Consider the following 18,291-nt stretch of genomic DNA (forward strand, 5'->3'; position numbering starts at 1 on the left):
TCTATTTCCTGTTTTTTATACAAATGTTTCTTCAACAGATTTTGACATGATATGCAGCACAATGTGACATAAACAATAACAACACATGACATGATGGCAATAAATACAGCAGTTTTGATTGGTCAATAATTGATTTTTTGGTGGGATGTAAGTACATCTTTCATTGGATTTCTTCAAATCATAGCACAATTCTTTATAAAATGGCATTATAATTACAAATTTCATTAACAGATTTAAAACCCCATAAAATTTGACCAGCAAAACAAATTTTGTCTTTCTTTTGGTTTATCAATATATACAAAAATAAATACCAGAGTTGCCTTCTATACTAAAATACAGTTCCTTTTTTAGATTTCTTACTCAACAACTAACAGAATTTACTTGCAAATGTAAATACAGTTCTATCTTAATTAATACCTATCCTTTTTTGAATGAAATATTTTGTTAACATGGAATTCAAAATTAATGTCAAATATTTTATTCACCCCAATTGCAATTGAGTTCACCAACATGCTTCTGCAAGATGGATTATTTTGAAATTATAATTGTAGTTACTTTTTTACACAAATAAAATTTTGAATATTAGTTTCCAACAATGCCTTGCCAAATTCTCTGTAATGCCAATCTAGATATTAAGGGTTCCTCTTTTTGTTTAACATGAGAAGAAAAAAAATTCAAATATAATTCCTTCACGTGGTCTGGTTTCAAACCATATAAGTAAATTAAAAACTGATACATTTATTTCTCTGTTAAGAATGCACTTATTTAGAAATTTTAAAACAAAAACAACTGATTCTTGAAGAATAATTTGAATGGATTAAGCAGAAAAGAATTGCAAAATATCTTTTTAAAGCACCAATCTAAACAATCCTATATGTATGGCTAAAGGTAGATAACTCTACAAAAACATGAAAATATGGGTGTATTATTAACAAATGAATATTGACTACGCAGAACATTCAGCGTTCAGTACAAAATTACAAAATAAATCTAAAAAATAAATAATGACAAATTAATCTGACATATAAAATATAATTTATTTCACATTATCAATAGTTTTGGCAATTCTTTTTCACATTTGTAACTTAATGGCCTTTGGTAATACACAATACAAAAAGGTCCAGGGCACTTATGTACATGTTTAAAAAGTAAATTAAGTTTAGTGCAGGATAATTTCAGTACTTTACATATGTTTTATGTATTTGACTTTCAATTCTTTTGTCTAGAGCTTACTGGATATGGGTTGTTCCAGATTGTACTTTTATGTGATCAACTGAAATGATTCAAAATTCAACATTCTCTAAATTTCTTTTAAAAATACTTACAAAATAATTTGTCTACTTAAATTTCTTATCACAACTTTGTTTGCTCAAACAACCATAAATATTAATTTTTGTAATACAATTTAAGAATTTATCGAAATACTGTATAAATTAAAAATTGAACTATGACAGTAAGACAACATTTCCATGAGATATATAATCATTTATAAATACTGATCTTTTATCAATATTTCCAAGAACAAATATTTTGAATTGTTTAATACATTCTTGTCTTCCTACTACATTAATTGTACCACTGTACCTTGCTAGTTATCGTTTAATGAACTTTAGACAAAACTAAACAAAATTCCTGTCTCAACCATTATTTCAAGTATTTCTGAATTAGGTGAAAGATACAATTTGTAATTCAAACATTTCTTTGAGAACCTGTTCGATACAGACTATAGTGTTTGTTCATTTTTATATCTGCCTACATTAAAAACCCATGATAAATAACAGAGTAAAATATATTACAACATATAAATACAAATCACAAAATCTGATTGTGCCCTGTCAAACCTTTTTGTAATAACAAGAACGTGAAAAAAGAATGCTAAATATAAAATGGATTTGAACGAACAGAATAACTGTGCATTCTACAAAACACTAGCACTACATATAATAAAGTAAAAATTGGCAACTATTTTCAGCAAACTTTTGTCATGGCTTGTGATGAAGAAATAATTATTTTACAATAATTGCAAAATTTTAATAAGTAAAAATTACAGATATCAACAATTATTTTTCAAATGATCTTGAGGACTCCCTAAGATTCTTATATTGAGTGGGGGTAGGAGGGGTCCTGGTCCCAAAATCCTGGGCTTAATTAAACATGAAATACCGAGGTCCTGAATTTAAAGAAACTAAATCCTGTCATTCAAAAAAAAATAATTCCCGGATCACAAAATCCTGAGCTTAAAAACACCCGATTCAGGAGTCCCACTAAAGGTCCTACCCCCCTCTATATTCCATTTCGAAATGTTAAAATACATGTACTTTGTTTAACAGCAAAATCTGTATTAAAAGTTCAAACATTTAAATGAGTCTGATTATCATAATGGCCAATTGCAGTTAACATTTATTGTTGAAAATTTAAGCCGTAAGAAATTTAAGCTGTTGGCTTTATGAGTAATAAATAATATAAAAATCTCTTTAATTTTTTTGGACGGACAAAAAATGATAGATTGTATGCTACGTACATATAGACCTTATCTCTATTTGGAAATTTGTGACAATTGGACTATCGATGTCAACAACAATCACTTTTGATTTTAGCCGTCAGACATTTTTTCTTGTTACATTAATATTTTACAGGTAAGTTTGTGAAATGCAGTTAATCATTATTAACCAATGACATTGAAATTGTTCTACTGTCAAGACTAAGTAGTCAATTAACCCCAAAAATATCCTTAATGAATAAATTATCAATTATCATGATAATTACACAAACGTTTAATTTTTTTAAATGCAACACCATGTACATGTGCTTGTATTGTGACATCATCTATATTTGTGATGGTGTCTGTCATATGTTACCATGAATACAACAAAATTCACATACTGTATCTTAAAACAATCATGAATAGGAGACAGATTTATGCCATTTAAGGGGATAATATTTACAATTTGGAGATAGTTAAAGATACAATACAGAAGTTTTTCTCCTGTTTATTTTTAGTACATAATTTTTATCATGTTTATGAAAAACCACTTTTTGCAGATACTTTGATGCTCAGCAGTCCTTAAGTTTGATTTTTTGTTATGTTTTACAGACGTGCACAATAAAGTAAAAAAAAACATAATATACATGCAAGTTGTTGTAATAAATTAAATTATGTACAAGTTTTCTGCAAGAAACACAACCTTTAAAAATAGAAAAAAAATCTTCACAATTAATTAAGACTAAGTATAGAATTTATTGCACTTTCCATCTCTGCCTTAATTTTGTCAGCATTTTCTGATTCTTCCTCCATCTCTTCTTCCCATGATTCACTTCCTGTCATGTGATTATTTGATGAGCTTTCCCTCGTTAGGTTTGATAAATCGTAATGTAAATGTTGATCCCTAATACCACCTAAATTAAATGATGACGAATCATATTGAGGTAAGTAGTTAGAAAATGATTGACTTTGGTCAGCTTCAGGTGACGAGATGGGTTCATAATGTGCGAATGATGAAGCAGACTTATTGTAATCCACGTCATTGCTTAAGTCCTCGTCTTTTATTGAGTTTCCGTCCTCACTATATGGAATTGTTTGTGTTGAATGAGCATCTGAATTATGAGCCGAATGAGCATCTGAATTTTGAGAGTATGATACATCATTTGAGATTTGATCTACTGATGCTAAACTAGATATTATATTATCTGCCGTAAAGGGATTTTGTTGTGTAGTCCGTGTATAGTATGACAACTCTGATGAACCTGACTCATACTTGTTTGAGAAAAAGTCATTGAAGTCATCATTTGATATGTCTTCATGCTTGATAACCGGTTCAACAGAAGATTTTCGAGACATAATTTCATCAAAATTATCTCCCTTAGAATTTTCACTGTTATCCTCATTGTCATCCTCCTCCTCCATCTCATTATCACCGTCCTCGTCCTCCTCATGATTATCATCATCATCATCATCATCGTCTATCACAATAGCATCATTTGTCTTATTATCGTCATCACTAACAACAGTGACGTCAGAATCACTATCAGCACCATCATCTATGAGATCATCAGAATGAACGTTAGATTCACTGTGTCTGTCTTGTGAGTAAGATTCAAATGGTTCAAGTGTCCTATCTAATGGCACTTCATCACTATCTATATCTATTTGTTCCTCCTTTACATGAATACCACTCATAAAATTCATATCTTTGGTGTCACTTGATTCTAAGACATTAGTCTGTTCTATTTCTTCCTCCGTTATAGAACTAGAGTATCCTTGACCACTTGATTTGATGACCAGTTTGAATTTTGGCGTTGAAGGCCTGGAATTGTCACTTTCAAAACTTTCCTTCTTAATCAAAGGAGTAGGAGTAGAAGGAGAAGGAACTTGGACCCTTTCACGTTTGATTTGAATGCTGTTTGGATCAAATTTGATATCAGGGCTTTCATCTGTTCCAGGCTCCAACTTCAAATATTTTCTTGGCATTGGATCAAACTCATCTGCAATATAAAGAAAGCTGTTATTATAGATGTTTTAAACATTAATGTATTTCAATTTTAATTTTTGTAAACTTTAAGCTTACTTTTCAGCAAATATACGATATTACTGATTTTGTGTAACTGACTGAAATTGCACTCAAACATTAATAGGACTTATGTATAATGCTTGCACCTTCCTTTTTGGTGCGTTTCTTTTCTCTTTTTGAAGCTTTATTTCTACCCATGTTAATGATGATGTCTTGTATAGAGTGAGTGTTCTTTATGCAAAAATACTTATAATATTGTCATGTATTAAAATATTCATATAACATAGACGCTTAAAAATATGTTTAATGTGAATAAAAAAAAATGTCATAGCATTCATTAAGCATGTATTATTCAAGTTACCCTCTTTAAATACATAGTAAAATAAAAATCAACCAATTGGAAGTACTGTGTTTAATAATATGTATCTGCTACACAAGTTAATACAGAAGAATGATTGATTTTCACGTTTTTTTTACCTGGATTTCTTTTGATAACCCTTTTTTCTTCCTCAAGTGTTTCTTTGAGATCCTCATTTAACATTTTTTGTATCATCATTATTTCAGCTGTCTGTTTTTCCCTCTGAAAAAAAAAGAAGAAAATTTTGATAGCCACACACAAAATGCACATTTTAGTAACTCAAACCCTTCTGTTCCCTATTTGAGTATTTCAGATAGACTTTAAAAGGTGATTTACTAATTTTTTATAGCATAATCTATGGTTGAAATAGCTGTGTTTGAAAAGTTTAACTGTAACTAAATTCATTGTTATATGCACAGTTATAAGTAACCATAATCCTACATCCTGCCATACTGTTTTCTTACATTTTGCATTTAAATAAGGTCATGCATTTATCAGTCTATTCATGACTACTGTACACTAAATATGTTGGATATGAACTGATTGATACTTAAGTATTGGAAAAGACAATTAATTTGTTGAGGTGAGCCTTTTGCAACCGATTTTAACAGCTTTTCTGAAATTGAGTGCCACAAAACATGTTTAACCCCACCATCTTCACAATGCACCTGTTCCAAGTCGGGAGCCTGTTATTCTGAAATTGAGTGCCACCAAACATGTTTAACCCCACCATGTTCACAATGTACCTGTCCCAAGTCAGGAGCCTGTTATTCAGTGGTTGTCCTTGGATAAATGTCTGTCATATGTGTTCTTTGTAAATTGTTTTGTTCTTTATATAATAGTCATTTAGTTTTCTCAATTGAATAATTTTAACATTTTTCATAGCTGACTATTCAGTTTTGGTTTTTCATTGTTGAAGACCATATGATGACCTGTAATTAATTATATCACATCATTGGAAGAGTTATTTCCTTGTCAATCTTCATTACAGCCAATTGGTTGGAAAGAAATTATAAACTTAATCACCTTGTGACATAGGAAAAGCAGTGTTTTACGTGTGATACAGCTTACAATCTGGTAATAATTCCAATCTCAATCTTTCTGTTTCAGTAAATGTTTTTGTTTTAAATATTCCTCAATTTTAAGAACATACTTACCATACTTTCTTCAAGAATCAAACTGCGATATTTTTCAAACATCCAATCCTTCTTACGAACAAGGCCTTCTGATAAATCATCAAACATTTCATCATCTGGTAAAATATAAATTATATTTTTAGAGCAACATTCAATGAAGAACAAACATTCTAAGACAAGAAGAAACAAGCATCTTTTAGTCATAACCAGATTAGCTAATAATCAAGATGTATTAAGTAATAAATGTCCATTGCATAACATCCCCTTTGAGGAATAAGAGGTAAAATCAAAAGTTTTATGATAGATATCTCCTACAGAAATAGACACATATGTAGCATTCCATCCTTGCAATACAGAATATTTCATGTGAATATTTGTTGTAAAATATGTATGTAAATGGTCCAAATCATTATCGATAAAAGTAATTTTTCAAATGAATAATAAATATGCTGTGTGGTTTCTTCGCTGTGCATGTTTTGATTTTGTGTCATGGATGCCAAAGGATACCCTTTATCCTTTTTTTCTCTCTCTATTGAATTAATTTATATTTTATGATTTTCTCATGTAAAAAAAGTCAGTTCTTGAATTCCTTATAAAAAATACAATGTAATAATTTTCATATGTTGTGACAAGATTCATTACTTTTGATTCCACATTGGTTACCTTGATTGTTATGAATACCTTTATTTACAAAGTATAAAGTGATTTACAGTCAAATCATTTGAGTTATAGATTCAATCAAGTTTTGGTTACCTTGCTTTCCAATTGAACCATCAAATCATTATTTAGTTAGGTATACTACCCTCCTTTAGGAGTAGTCTAGTCCTACAGACAGATGTACTTATCTGTCCCCGACCAGTGTACTCTTAAATGAGGGTAGTATACCTAAATTAATAATAATGATCTCATGATACAGCTAGCAAGCAAACTAACCAAAGATTTTGTTTGAACCTACACACTCAAGTCATTTAGCTGTTGTAACCCTGCATTATGCTATACCTTTCTTCACTAAATCATCAGGTGGATTTTTTGTTTGAAATACATGATATCTTAACAGCCTTCTATATGTATCACGTTGATTTCTAAATGGAGTTTTGGTATCTGTGACAATGGCATTGGCTTGATCTTTTCCCATCTGTTGATGAATTCTGAAAGTAGCAAATATTATTTTGTGTATTTCTGGTAAAAAAAAATTTTTTAACATGAGCTGCGTTGGATAGAAATCGACCTTCCACAAGGGTACATAAGACTCTGGTTGATTTTAGAACATTCATATACGAAATACAATGAAATAAAAGATGGAAGTTTAGTCCGTTTTGTAGCATTCAATTAACCATTCAACTAGCAAACAGTTTTAGACTTTCTGTTGAATTTTTTTTTGAAAAACGGAAATTGGTCAACAGATGCATTGAGGTTGATTTACATAAGGTCGATTTCTATCAGACGCAGCTCACATCACACTTTATTTAAACTAAAAAAGTATAAATTTTATAGCTGCTATTTGATTAAATTCACAAGGTCATTTTTTATGACAGGTACCAATAAAGTTCACATACCAGATTTGTTGCTTATCTCATATTGTACTTACAATTGATGTTTTGGAATAGCGGCTACAGACACTCTATGTACAATATTTGGTTTAGATGGTGATGTCCCAGGATGTTCTAGCAGTATAGTACTTGCTGTTGTACTTGGAACAATAGGAATAATTGTCTGAAATGAAATCACATCAAAAACCTATCAACATACGTAAAATATTATTTGTTCTGAAATCATTCCTGCTTTAAATGTTTTGATACGTATGATGCATACATAAACAAAAATTTTGATAGAGTCAATGAAAAAGCAACCAATACAATAATTTAAGGTAAAGCTACAGATTCATTTATTTTAGTGGGTTGAAGATAAATAGTATTTTCATGGTTACTAGATTTCATGGTTTTGATAAAGTTTGCTAATAAGCCTACAGAAAATTTGTACTTTCTATCCCAACAATAATAATAAATCTTCAGTGTTCAACAATGGACAAATGTCTAGAGAAACATACTTTAGGATATACAAATGGTTCAAACATCATAATAGTCAAATAATTATGTTTGGTCCCATCAACTTCTGACTTATTGATGTTAACTGTGATAGCTTCATGCAATTTTTTTACCATAAATTTCTGCAAATTTAAATATATGATTTTTCTATCATATTCATTTAATCATTCTTAAATATAAATCAAGTGTGATCAAGACTCTTACAGGTTGTATAGTTGAAGGTAGCTGTGCCTGTATATTAGAAGTGCCTTGTACATTTTGTTGCAGCTTTTTCTGATGTTGTATCTGTGCTTGGACTTGAGCATTCATCTTCTGTTGTTGTTGAAGTTTAAGGAACAGCGCCATCTGTTGTTGTTGTTGTTCTTGAGGCATTGTTGACAACATCTTCTGAACTTTATCCTTCTGATCTGGGGTCAAGTTCAAGGTCAAGAGATGGCTGGCAATCTAAATAATATTATTTAAATTTTCAACATCAATAAAAGGAGATGCAGTGTATACACAATTAAGACAACTACCTAATTATCAATTAAAAGCATATTTGACAATGGTTGGCAAGTGATAACTATTGTAACTTTTTTTAATTGGTAGTTAACAAAGTTAATATATATAATTTCACGATTGTTTAGAAAACCTGCAAACGAAACAGCATTGTTCTTTGCACACTGAAGTGTTAATGCTGTAAACTATGAATTTTTTACATCTGCAAATAACACAAATAATATCTTCTCATTTTTATCTTGATAACAGTTCAAAGGATTGCTGCATTTAAATCTCTCTCATTAATCATGTTAGTGTCAAGTACTTTTTTCACCTAAATATGACATTTCAGGAACCTTGCAGGCAAAATTATTGATCTATTTTTATGTGTAGATACCAGCTCTATGGTAATGAATAAAGTTAAAACAAGTTTGGCAAAAATATCATACATTTCAATTGATTTTTTTCAAAAAAGTGGTATATTTAGTAATTCAAATAAGTTTCTACCTTAATTTGTGTTGGTACAGCAACTTGTGGATTAGGATTAATCGGGACTGTCCCCGGTACTACAACACTCCCCATTTTTACAGGAGTGGACACAGCACTACTTTCTCCAACAGTTGGTGGGACATTTTGATTGGACTGAATTGCCATCTTAAGAACACTACTGGACTGTCCCTGTTGTAATAACATTCCTGCCGGACTTTGACCTAGTATAGTAACATTTGATGGTTGAACTGGTTGCTGTTGAGACTTGTTCCCTGTTGGTGAAATAGACATGATAGATCCAGACTGAGACTGTACTGATTTTGTAGTGCACATTGATGTAAATGAACTATCACTGGTGACTAGACCTTGTGCTGAAAGTAAAAAGATTTATGTTATTCATTTGTGTAAAATGCAAAAAAGACAAAAGTAATAATGAATAGTTTACCTTAATCGGGCTTGTAAAGTTCGCACTGGTACATAGTCCTCACCCCCTTTACTCCCTTGAAATTTCAGTTAAAAAAACTTTTTGTAACTTAGAAAGTCTCCTGAAACTCCGGTAATTTCAAATTGTGTGGTCGTTTGCATTTTTTTTTTTTTGAAAAACCCATTTGCAATCATCAAACAGAAGCTGAAACTGCTTGTAAATGATTCTAGAACACTTCATGATTGTTAAAATAAGTTTAAATCCATACGTAATAGATATCACTATAATACGACTTTGAAAGTAAAACAGTCTTCAATATATCTATCACATTAATGTTTGAAGGGTCTTGAACTAATACAAAACATATTACCCGTAGTCAGTATGAAATACCAAAACGGAACGAACGATTACATTTTGTAGTTTACAAATCAGACGCTGCTTAACGGTTGTCTTTTTACTTTTCTTTTTTTTTTACATTCAAGCAGATACCAGTTTATAAGTAATGCATTGAAAAGAAACAATAAATTTGTGATGAAGCATTCAATTCTTTAATTTATCAGTATTAATTTGATATTGAATTAAAATAACTTTTTAATAAATATTAGGTAAAAATATATAGTTTGAAAAATAATGCAAAAATAAGTTGGTTTACATTAGTATGTTAGTATATAATTTACCTGGTAGTCCACCACTAATTTGAGATTGCACAGCTCCTGCGGCTTGACTTTGATTGACCAATGGACTAGATGATGACTGTGTTGGAGTTGTGGACTGGTGATGGGCAAGGACATGACCAAGCTGTGGAACAGACACAGCAGGTTGACCAATAAACATTGGTGTAGCATTAGATGTCGGATTGCTTGTAACTTGCTGTAACTGTATTTGTCCTTGAGCTGGTTGTATTTTGATATGACCTTTGGCTATAATTTGTTTAAGAGCTTCACTAAATCGTACTAACTGTTGCTTTTGCTGATCTGTAGGGTCTCTCAATGATTGCAGTTTACGAATTTCCTTTTGAATAGCATTTATCTTCTGTTGTGCTTGAGGTGTCAACTGAATTGTTGTCATTGGTAGTTTTGGAGCATTATTGACAGCTGATAAGAATGGTTTACCCGTAGTGACAGTGGATGTAACACTACTTGCTACTGAAGGTATAGTCTGGTACATTTTTGGACTACTACTAATATTGATTTGTGAGACCATTTGTTTTGTTTGTGATACTGTTGTTGTCACTGGTGTCATATTGGCTGTGCTTGCACTTACATTTGGTAACAGAAATGTTGGAACTTGTGACGTTATATTATGTCCTTGGGACACTTGACTTGTACTAGATGCTGGATTGTTCATCATAGAAGTGTTCAATAACTGTGTTGAATTATGTCCACTAGATATCAAGTTACTAGTTGATGTTGAAGTTGCCATCACCATGCTGGCGATAGATGATTTAGTCTGATGTAGATTTTCAGTGGAACTTGCCTGCTTCTGAAGCTGATTTAATTGTTGTTGTTGTATGAGCTGTTGGATATTTGATGGAAGTATGACATTCTGACCTCCAATGTTAATTGTCATCGGTAAATTGTTAGACTGTAGATGATTGCCAGCAGCAACAAGTTTGACCTGTTGCTGACCTTGTGAACCTGTCATAATTTTCTGAACCTGTGGTAGGAGAATTTGTTGAGTAGCTTGAGTTGTCTGCGGTAAGACATGATTTGATGCAAGTGTTTGTTGCTGTGGTAATTGCAGAACATTTGGTGGTGTGACTTGTCGTAATACAATATTCTGGCCAGGTGTAGGCGTTGGTTGTCTTTGAATCAATATCTGCTGACCCTGTTGATTTAAACCTAAGAAATGTGTTGCTGTTTGTGGCTGAACTTTTGTCTCTTGACTAGAGCTTGTAGGAGTTGCAATTCTGATGTATCCCATTCCCCCTAATGCAGCAGCATTAGTTTCAACCACCTGACCTCCTTGTACTAATGGAGTCGTTCCAGTGCCACTTGAAGTAGGAATAATCTGTGGCTGAAGCATTTGATTGACATTCTGAATCTGAAATTGGTTATTTGAAGGCAACTGAGAACTTGGAATAATGATATGCTTTCCATCAGCAGTCTGAATTAAAGTCCCTTGAATCTGCCCTTGTTGACCTTGAAACTGACTTGAACACAAAACATGTGCTACATTGACATTGACAACATTTGGATTTTGTATTACAGTATTTTGTGTATTTACATAGTTTTGTCCTTGATTAGGTACTTGAGTATGTCCATGACTTTGTAGCACCTGACCTTGATTCGATAATATATGGCCTTGAGATTGGATAATTTGTTGAGTCTGATAGTTACTAATGTTTGAGATCTGACTACTGATTGGTAGATTTCTAATGATCTGCTGCTGTGATTGTGATCCTGGGATCTGAAGCATGTTAACATTTTGATATTGCCTTTGCTGCTGTAGTGGAGTAAGAGATCGACTCGCATGAGGTGAGGCTGATGATGAGGAGGAACCAACATGAGGTGAACTGATAGGTATGGGACTTTGGTTTGGTGTCTGATGGATGTGAGGAGATCCTTGGGGATGAGGCTGGATTGGAATTGGACTAGAGGATTGTTGAGGATGTTGCTGTATCTGTTGGATTTGAGGTTGGGTGGCTAACTGGAACTGTCCATTTGGTAATGTCTTGAGAAATAGCTGTCCATTTACTCCTTGAAACAGCTGACCACTGTAAGTATAAATAAAATAATGTAATTGTATGTAAATATTTATAAATTAGATCAGTGATGTCATTGTGGAAAATTAAAACATAGGAAGCCATATCTACCAGTTATATTTACAGATCTCTTTGAATTACCAAAATGTAGAAAACTTCAACTTGTAAATACAATCAGTACTTTTTTCAACAAGATAATTTTATGTTTAAGTACTGTGGATTCATTTATTTTCGTGTGTACCAATGTTTGTGGTTTGAGGAAAAGTTGCATATTCGTGGATGTTTAATTTCGTGGTTTTGACAAAGTATGCCTATACTCCTTTAGAAAATCTGCAATTCGTTGAATTTTTAAATTCGTGGTTTCCCGGTACCCACGAAATCCACGAAAATTGGTATCCAACAAATATTAATGAATTCACAGTAGCATAATTATACTGCAGGTCTAACTATTAAAATGTTCTAGTTGTCAATGCAATAAAACTGCTTTCAGCAAATGAATCATCAATAGCTTGAGATTGGTAATGATGGATATATATTGTGGATTCATTGTTGTTTATAAGATCCGAACTTTCGTGGATTTTGTGGGAATGAATAAGTGAACCAAAAATTTAAATGTTTAACAAAGTAGAACTTTTCTATATCATGTATATGGCTTAAGTTTAACACAAATTTTTTAAAAACCTTGAAAAATTCAATGTTTAATAGAAATCATTGATAAAATAAATGAATCCACAGTATTTATCTTCTAATAACAATGTTAATACACGTCATCTTTAAAGACACTTAAACCGACTTGATAGAAGAAATCACTGTGTAGAAAACAGCACATGTACATATTAGGTTGATTATATATGTTATAAGGAACATAGTTTATGACATTATAATAGTTTTAATGAATGTTCTAAAGTATTGCTTTAAAAAGAGAAACAGTTCCTCATACAAAAAATTATGATTATTTCTTTCTATTTTCCTATTTGATTTATTAAAAATATTCAAGGGGTTTCTTAACAAGTAGTTTGTGGTAATGTTTCAAGATTAAATATAAGTAGATTTTAACTACCTACTTATCAAATACAAATTTTGTGTGAAGTATCAATATCTTTTCACACAGTTCTTTCTGAGGTTTAATAGTATTCTGTATCAGATTTTTTTATTTCAATGTAGCAGAGTGATTTTTCATGCTTCATAAATTATGTAATTTGCACTTTTGAAATCATTGATTTATATTAAAAATCTACTTATCAAATTCTTATTGAGTCTTTAGTTTAATTATTTCACTCTTGCAAAGTATTTTTACTAAAGGATATTTATCCTTTATGACTTGATTTAGTATATAACTTACGTATTGAGTAATGTTACTCATACATATTCATGGGGGTTGAAATTGAACTCTTGTTTTGATTGGTTCTTAGTTATTGGCGGTTTAATTGAGTTTTCCTGTGTGTACCTTGGATAGAATTTACCTGGACACTGGTCAGTGAAAGACGTCCATTATTTACCCAGACTATTATAGCAGAAACCCATATTGACAGATTGTATATCGACTATATTCAGCTTTATAGTTTTCCAGACATGACTAGTAAGTTGCACTTCCTTCTTTATTAATATTTTGACACGAATTAATAGATTTAATTAACTTTCCTATTTTCGAGTAAATACTCTTCAGATTGCATGTTTATAACATCGGAATGAAAGATTTGAATGAGCGTATTTTTGGTAAAGAAGCTAGGTCATATTTTTATAAAGTAATGTAATTTTTGCCGCTGATCATAGCGTAATTATGTAATGTTTAGAGATAACGTAATAACAGTATTTTACGAATACTGCATGTAGAAAAATGGCGGCATGTATGATAAGTTATAGTATATTGTGAAAAGAATATTCGAGTTACATATTGTGTAATGCTATTTTTATAATGACGAATTGAGTACAATTGTCATGTGATTAGTATTTTATATAATTACGAAGAGTCCGTTCTTATTATTGTATTTTGGTTTTCAGGACTCTGATGTAGACTATTTACTTTGTGCCAAGTTCCTTATTTACTAGAGAACTCACTCCACAAGTGGTAAGCGCATAATTTGTAGTTTTTGTATTATTTTATACTATAGAAATGATAGTTATTCATGGATTATTTCCATTGGCGATTTGCGCGTTTTTAGCAAATCAGTGGTAGAATTTATATGTTGGTATTCAGACATAGTAAATACTTTTTGAATGTTGTAATATTTATTAAGTTTAATTGTAAACTTTCATGTATTTGCGAGAAGTAATTTTAAGATACATTTAATATATTTGATTGTAAACGCAATAAAACTGGTTACCGTTATAATTAAATGTCGGTCAGAGAAACCGGTTTGTTAAAGTACATGCGACATGTGATGTACATTTCAATACACGATTGAATGAATGAACATTCCATAGTAAATGTGTATCTACTGTTTATAGTAACACTATTATATTAGGAATCGTTTTGAACTGTATTAAAATTGTCTGTGATATAATATGTGTATAATATATTCTATATGTTACATGAACTATCATTAATGTTTATAATCTTGTTATTTCAGAGTTTTTATTCTCTGGTAATAAAACCATCCGAACCTTAGAAAGTCTTCTAGTTATTAATTTATACCGGAAGAGACCCCTTTCACATCAAAAACACTGTTTTCTTATTTTTTCCAGAATCATTAAAACAGCAAAATTATAAATAAAAATAACAAAATTGCTACTTGAATGATTATAAATTTTTACTCGAAGAGAAAATGGTTGCTGTTCAATCCTTAACAACTGATCATTTGTATGATAACTTGCAGGAGTTGGGCAGATAGCTGTACTAAACCCTTCCAAATTGGTCAATTTTGATGAAAATAGCCAGGTAAAATTGTGTTTGCCCTAACCCTTTGCTAGCTTAATATTGATCTGAATGTTGTGAATGTTTTAACAACATCCTTGAGAAGTCAATAGATTTGGTAACAGTTAAAGACAGTGTTGATAAACTTAACTCCTATTTTACAAATATAGATAATATTTTGAGGTGTGTGGAATTGTTGTACCTACCCCTGGCTTAAGTTGGTAAGATTTGGCAGCAGTTGAGCAGGTTGTTGCTGGACAGTAGCCTGCTGGACTGTTTGTGTTGTATTACTACTTTGAACAAACTGTAAATTGACAGTACCACCAGCAGGCTGACCAGATAATTGTCCAGAAGTCTGGCCATATTGGACAGACTGCTGATTGTTATTAACAACTGATGTTTCTAGCACTGAACTTCTACTTGTTGGTCTATCATCAACTTCTACTGCTGAAATGAGATCATCTGCCCAATCAAATCCGGAGGCCTGAAAATAAAATTCTCATATCTAATTTACTACATTAAATATATGTAAGATAAACACAATACATTTTGTCAAGAGGAAAACAAATCTCAGAGCTTTTTAATGCATATATGCAGATTACCTACAGAAGATACTACTGCACAGCACACTGTAAGAGACAAGACTTTATAGTGGTGGTAAAAAAATTATTTTATACATGTTTGCATATTTTTTGTTTCTTTATGTATGGTTTTATAATTGCTTTTTTCAACACGTAAGGTCATATACCATGTGATATTGTCACAGGCTGATTATTATGAAATGTTGAATCTCGAAAATCATAAAATATATATGAATGAGAAGGTTTATTAAATACAAAGGATAGCAACCAAATAAACACTAAAAAGGTTATGAAACCTCTTTTATAGTTGTTATACATATGCTTACCCCATCATCATGGCCAAATAAATCTGAATGACTGAAAAAGAAAACAATGATATAGGAAAAATATACATTTCAAAGGGGCATTACATTTATTTTTTTACATTAATCAGATGTAAATAATTGTCATTATTAGGTCAAAACCAGAAAAATTTGAATAAGTTGATCTGTTAACTTCTTATTTATACATACAAAATAATTAATCCCTATGCTGGTATCATGATAAAACCAGATGCTCCGCAGGGTGCAGCTTTATACGACCGCAGAGGTCGAACCCTGAACAGTTGGGGCAAGTATGGACACTAACATTTAAGCTTGATACAGCTCTGAATTTGGATTGTGATTAAATAGTTGACACAACATAGGTTTCTGACACAGAATGAATGTGGTCTAAGAACTGAAACTTAAAAATTTTAAATTGGACATTTACGTATTATGGTCCAATATCCAAAATCTAAATACATGGTTAGATTCAGCATATCATATTGTGCAATTACATATTTCTTGCTATTGCGCAATACTGTTAGAGTGCGAAAACCAAATGTCTTCAGACGACGACGCCAACGTGATACCAATATACCACCAAAAATTTTTCAATTTTTACGGTCGTATAAAAATTGATACTTTTTAAAAGCCCTAAGATTGATACAGTCTGATTTTTATTGGCTCAAATGGTTTAATAGGAAATTATTTTAGATATTTAACAATAATCAAAGACAAGTGAAAGCATTTTTATGAAATATACCACATTTTTAATAGCCTACCTGAATTCATCTATGAATGAACCATCACCCATGTCCATTCAAACTAAAATAAAAGAATAAAATTAATATCACTATTACTAAATGTATTCTGATGCATTCCTTATTAATACCTGAATAAACAAAACAAAGAATATTGACTTGTCATTTTAACAATATATCAGTGATGTCAGGAAATTTTGAAGAAGCTGGCTGAATTTCTAAAGTAGCCGGCAAGTAATTTTATCATTGTGCATACCTGGACTTATTTGGTCCTTTTGCTTGGAACCTTTGTGAAAAGATAACAAGAAATATTTAATTTGATTTATGTAGTTCAAATGCATTTCTCTATCACGTCTTATCTCTTTTATCGAGTTACTTCCTATTAACTTATTTTATGAGTGTACTATTTGCCCATTAACTGCAATTGTGAGAAAAAATATCTGTATTTCTGAAAATGTCAGTATTAATCATGAAGTCTACACACTTTGCACTATGAACAGAACTGTTCCAATGACAGTGTATGAGAAGTTGAGATGACATTTCCTCATATATTTAACTTCTAATGTAGTGAGATGTATGACATTTAACTTTTCTGACTATTTACAAGGTACATCTGCAATTGTTAATTGAAATATAATATTTTAAAGACAAATAAATAGGCAGTATCTTGGATCTACATGATGTCTTTGATGTAAATAGTTTAGACAAACAGTGTATGTACTACTTTAACATTAAAGTTGTTGCTTACTCTAATAGTGAGTGTGATTCTATGCAGAGTCTGTGTTGGGGTGTCATTTGGAAACTCTGGTGTTAAGTCATACCTGGAAATAAATAAAACAAAATATTCTAAATAAAATAACATAATGATAAGTTACTTATTGAAACAAACAATTGAACATCAGTTTGAGTAATCAACATGTACCATCCAAAGAGCGATAACTCTATTGCCTTATCTAGATTTTTTTCAAAACAATATACTGGTGTCATACAAGAAAATCAAATTTATCATTTTTTTCCTGTGATTTCTGAATTATCTACATGATTCCAAAGGATATATTGAGGCAAAAGGGGGGATTTGGATCAATAACATGATTTCTGAATGAAATATCAACTTGTCAAATTAATAAAGTTTGGTTTAACAGTAATATATTCAGTGGAAACCAGTTCAATCATTCCCTTGGTTAATTCATTTTGGAGAAAATAGACAACTGTATAGAATACTATAGATGAGGGTACAGATGGGGGTTAACAGATTAAAGAAATATGGGCAAAAAAGATAAAGAATTGATAGAAATGGACCAAACAAATAAAGAATAAAGAATACTGCAGTGCTTGAATTAAAAGAATCAAGAATAATAGGCATGGAGAAAAATGGCCTAAATATTCATGATATTAAAGAATACAGAAATGTAGAACATTTGTGTATAGATTAATGTCAACATCTACATTGTAACAACATGCATCATGGTGTAGTTGTTTTTACTGTTTAATGGTGGAAAAAATTACCACAACTTCTTTTTTATCATGTTTATTATTAAATGAACTATATGTTTGGTGCATGAACTGGAACACAGAAGATAATATCACATAATTTAGCTACCTGAACCGAGATTTGTCTACAAAGTAATTAGCACCTGTAGTCACGGTAGTAG

At 31.2% G+C, this 18,291-nt stretch overlaps 1 protein-coding gene across 2 annotated transcripts in view; it reads right to left on the reverse strand.

Moving 5' to 3' along the window:
• LOC139482615 (clumping factor A-like) overlaps nucleotides 1-18,291 on the reverse strand; it is a 23,028-nt gene continuing 4,737 nt past the window's right edge. For both annotated transcript variants that reach the window (XM_071266528.1, XM_071266529.1), the window contains exons 2-13: nucleotides 17,388-17,460; nucleotides 16,661-16,703; nucleotides 15,903-15,933; nucleotides 15,202-15,479; nucleotides 10,115-12,153; nucleotides 9,032-9,384; nucleotides 8,252-8,491; nucleotides 7,591-7,715; nucleotides 7,002-7,150; nucleotides 6,024-6,118; nucleotides 4,986-5,088; nucleotides 1-4,482 (exon numbers count right to left, since the gene is read on the reverse strand). In XM_071266528.1, coding sequence (XP_071122629.1) covers nucleotides 3,215-4,482; nucleotides 4,986-5,088; nucleotides 6,024-6,118; nucleotides 7,002-7,150; nucleotides 7,591-7,715; nucleotides 8,252-8,491; nucleotides 9,032-9,384; nucleotides 10,115-12,153; nucleotides 15,202-15,479; nucleotides 15,903-15,933; nucleotides 16,661-16,698 — 4,719 coding nt within the window. In that variant the 5' untranslated portion in view covers nucleotides 16,699-16,703; nucleotides 17,388-17,460 and the 3' untranslated portion in view covers nucleotides 1-3,214. The remainder of the gene's footprint in view (nucleotides 4,483-4,985; nucleotides 5,089-6,023; nucleotides 6,119-7,001; nucleotides 7,151-7,590; nucleotides 7,716-8,251; nucleotides 8,492-9,031; nucleotides 9,385-10,114; nucleotides 12,154-15,201; nucleotides 15,480-15,902; nucleotides 15,934-16,660; nucleotides 16,704-17,387; nucleotides 17,461-18,291) is intronic.

The sequence above is a fragment of the Mytilus edulis genome, chromosome 7, assembly GCF_963676685.1.
Source record: "Mytilus edulis chromosome 7, xbMytEdul2.2, whole genome shotgun sequence".
NCBI lineage: Eukaryota > Metazoa > Mollusca > Bivalvia > Mytilida > Mytilidae > Mytilus > Mytilus edulis.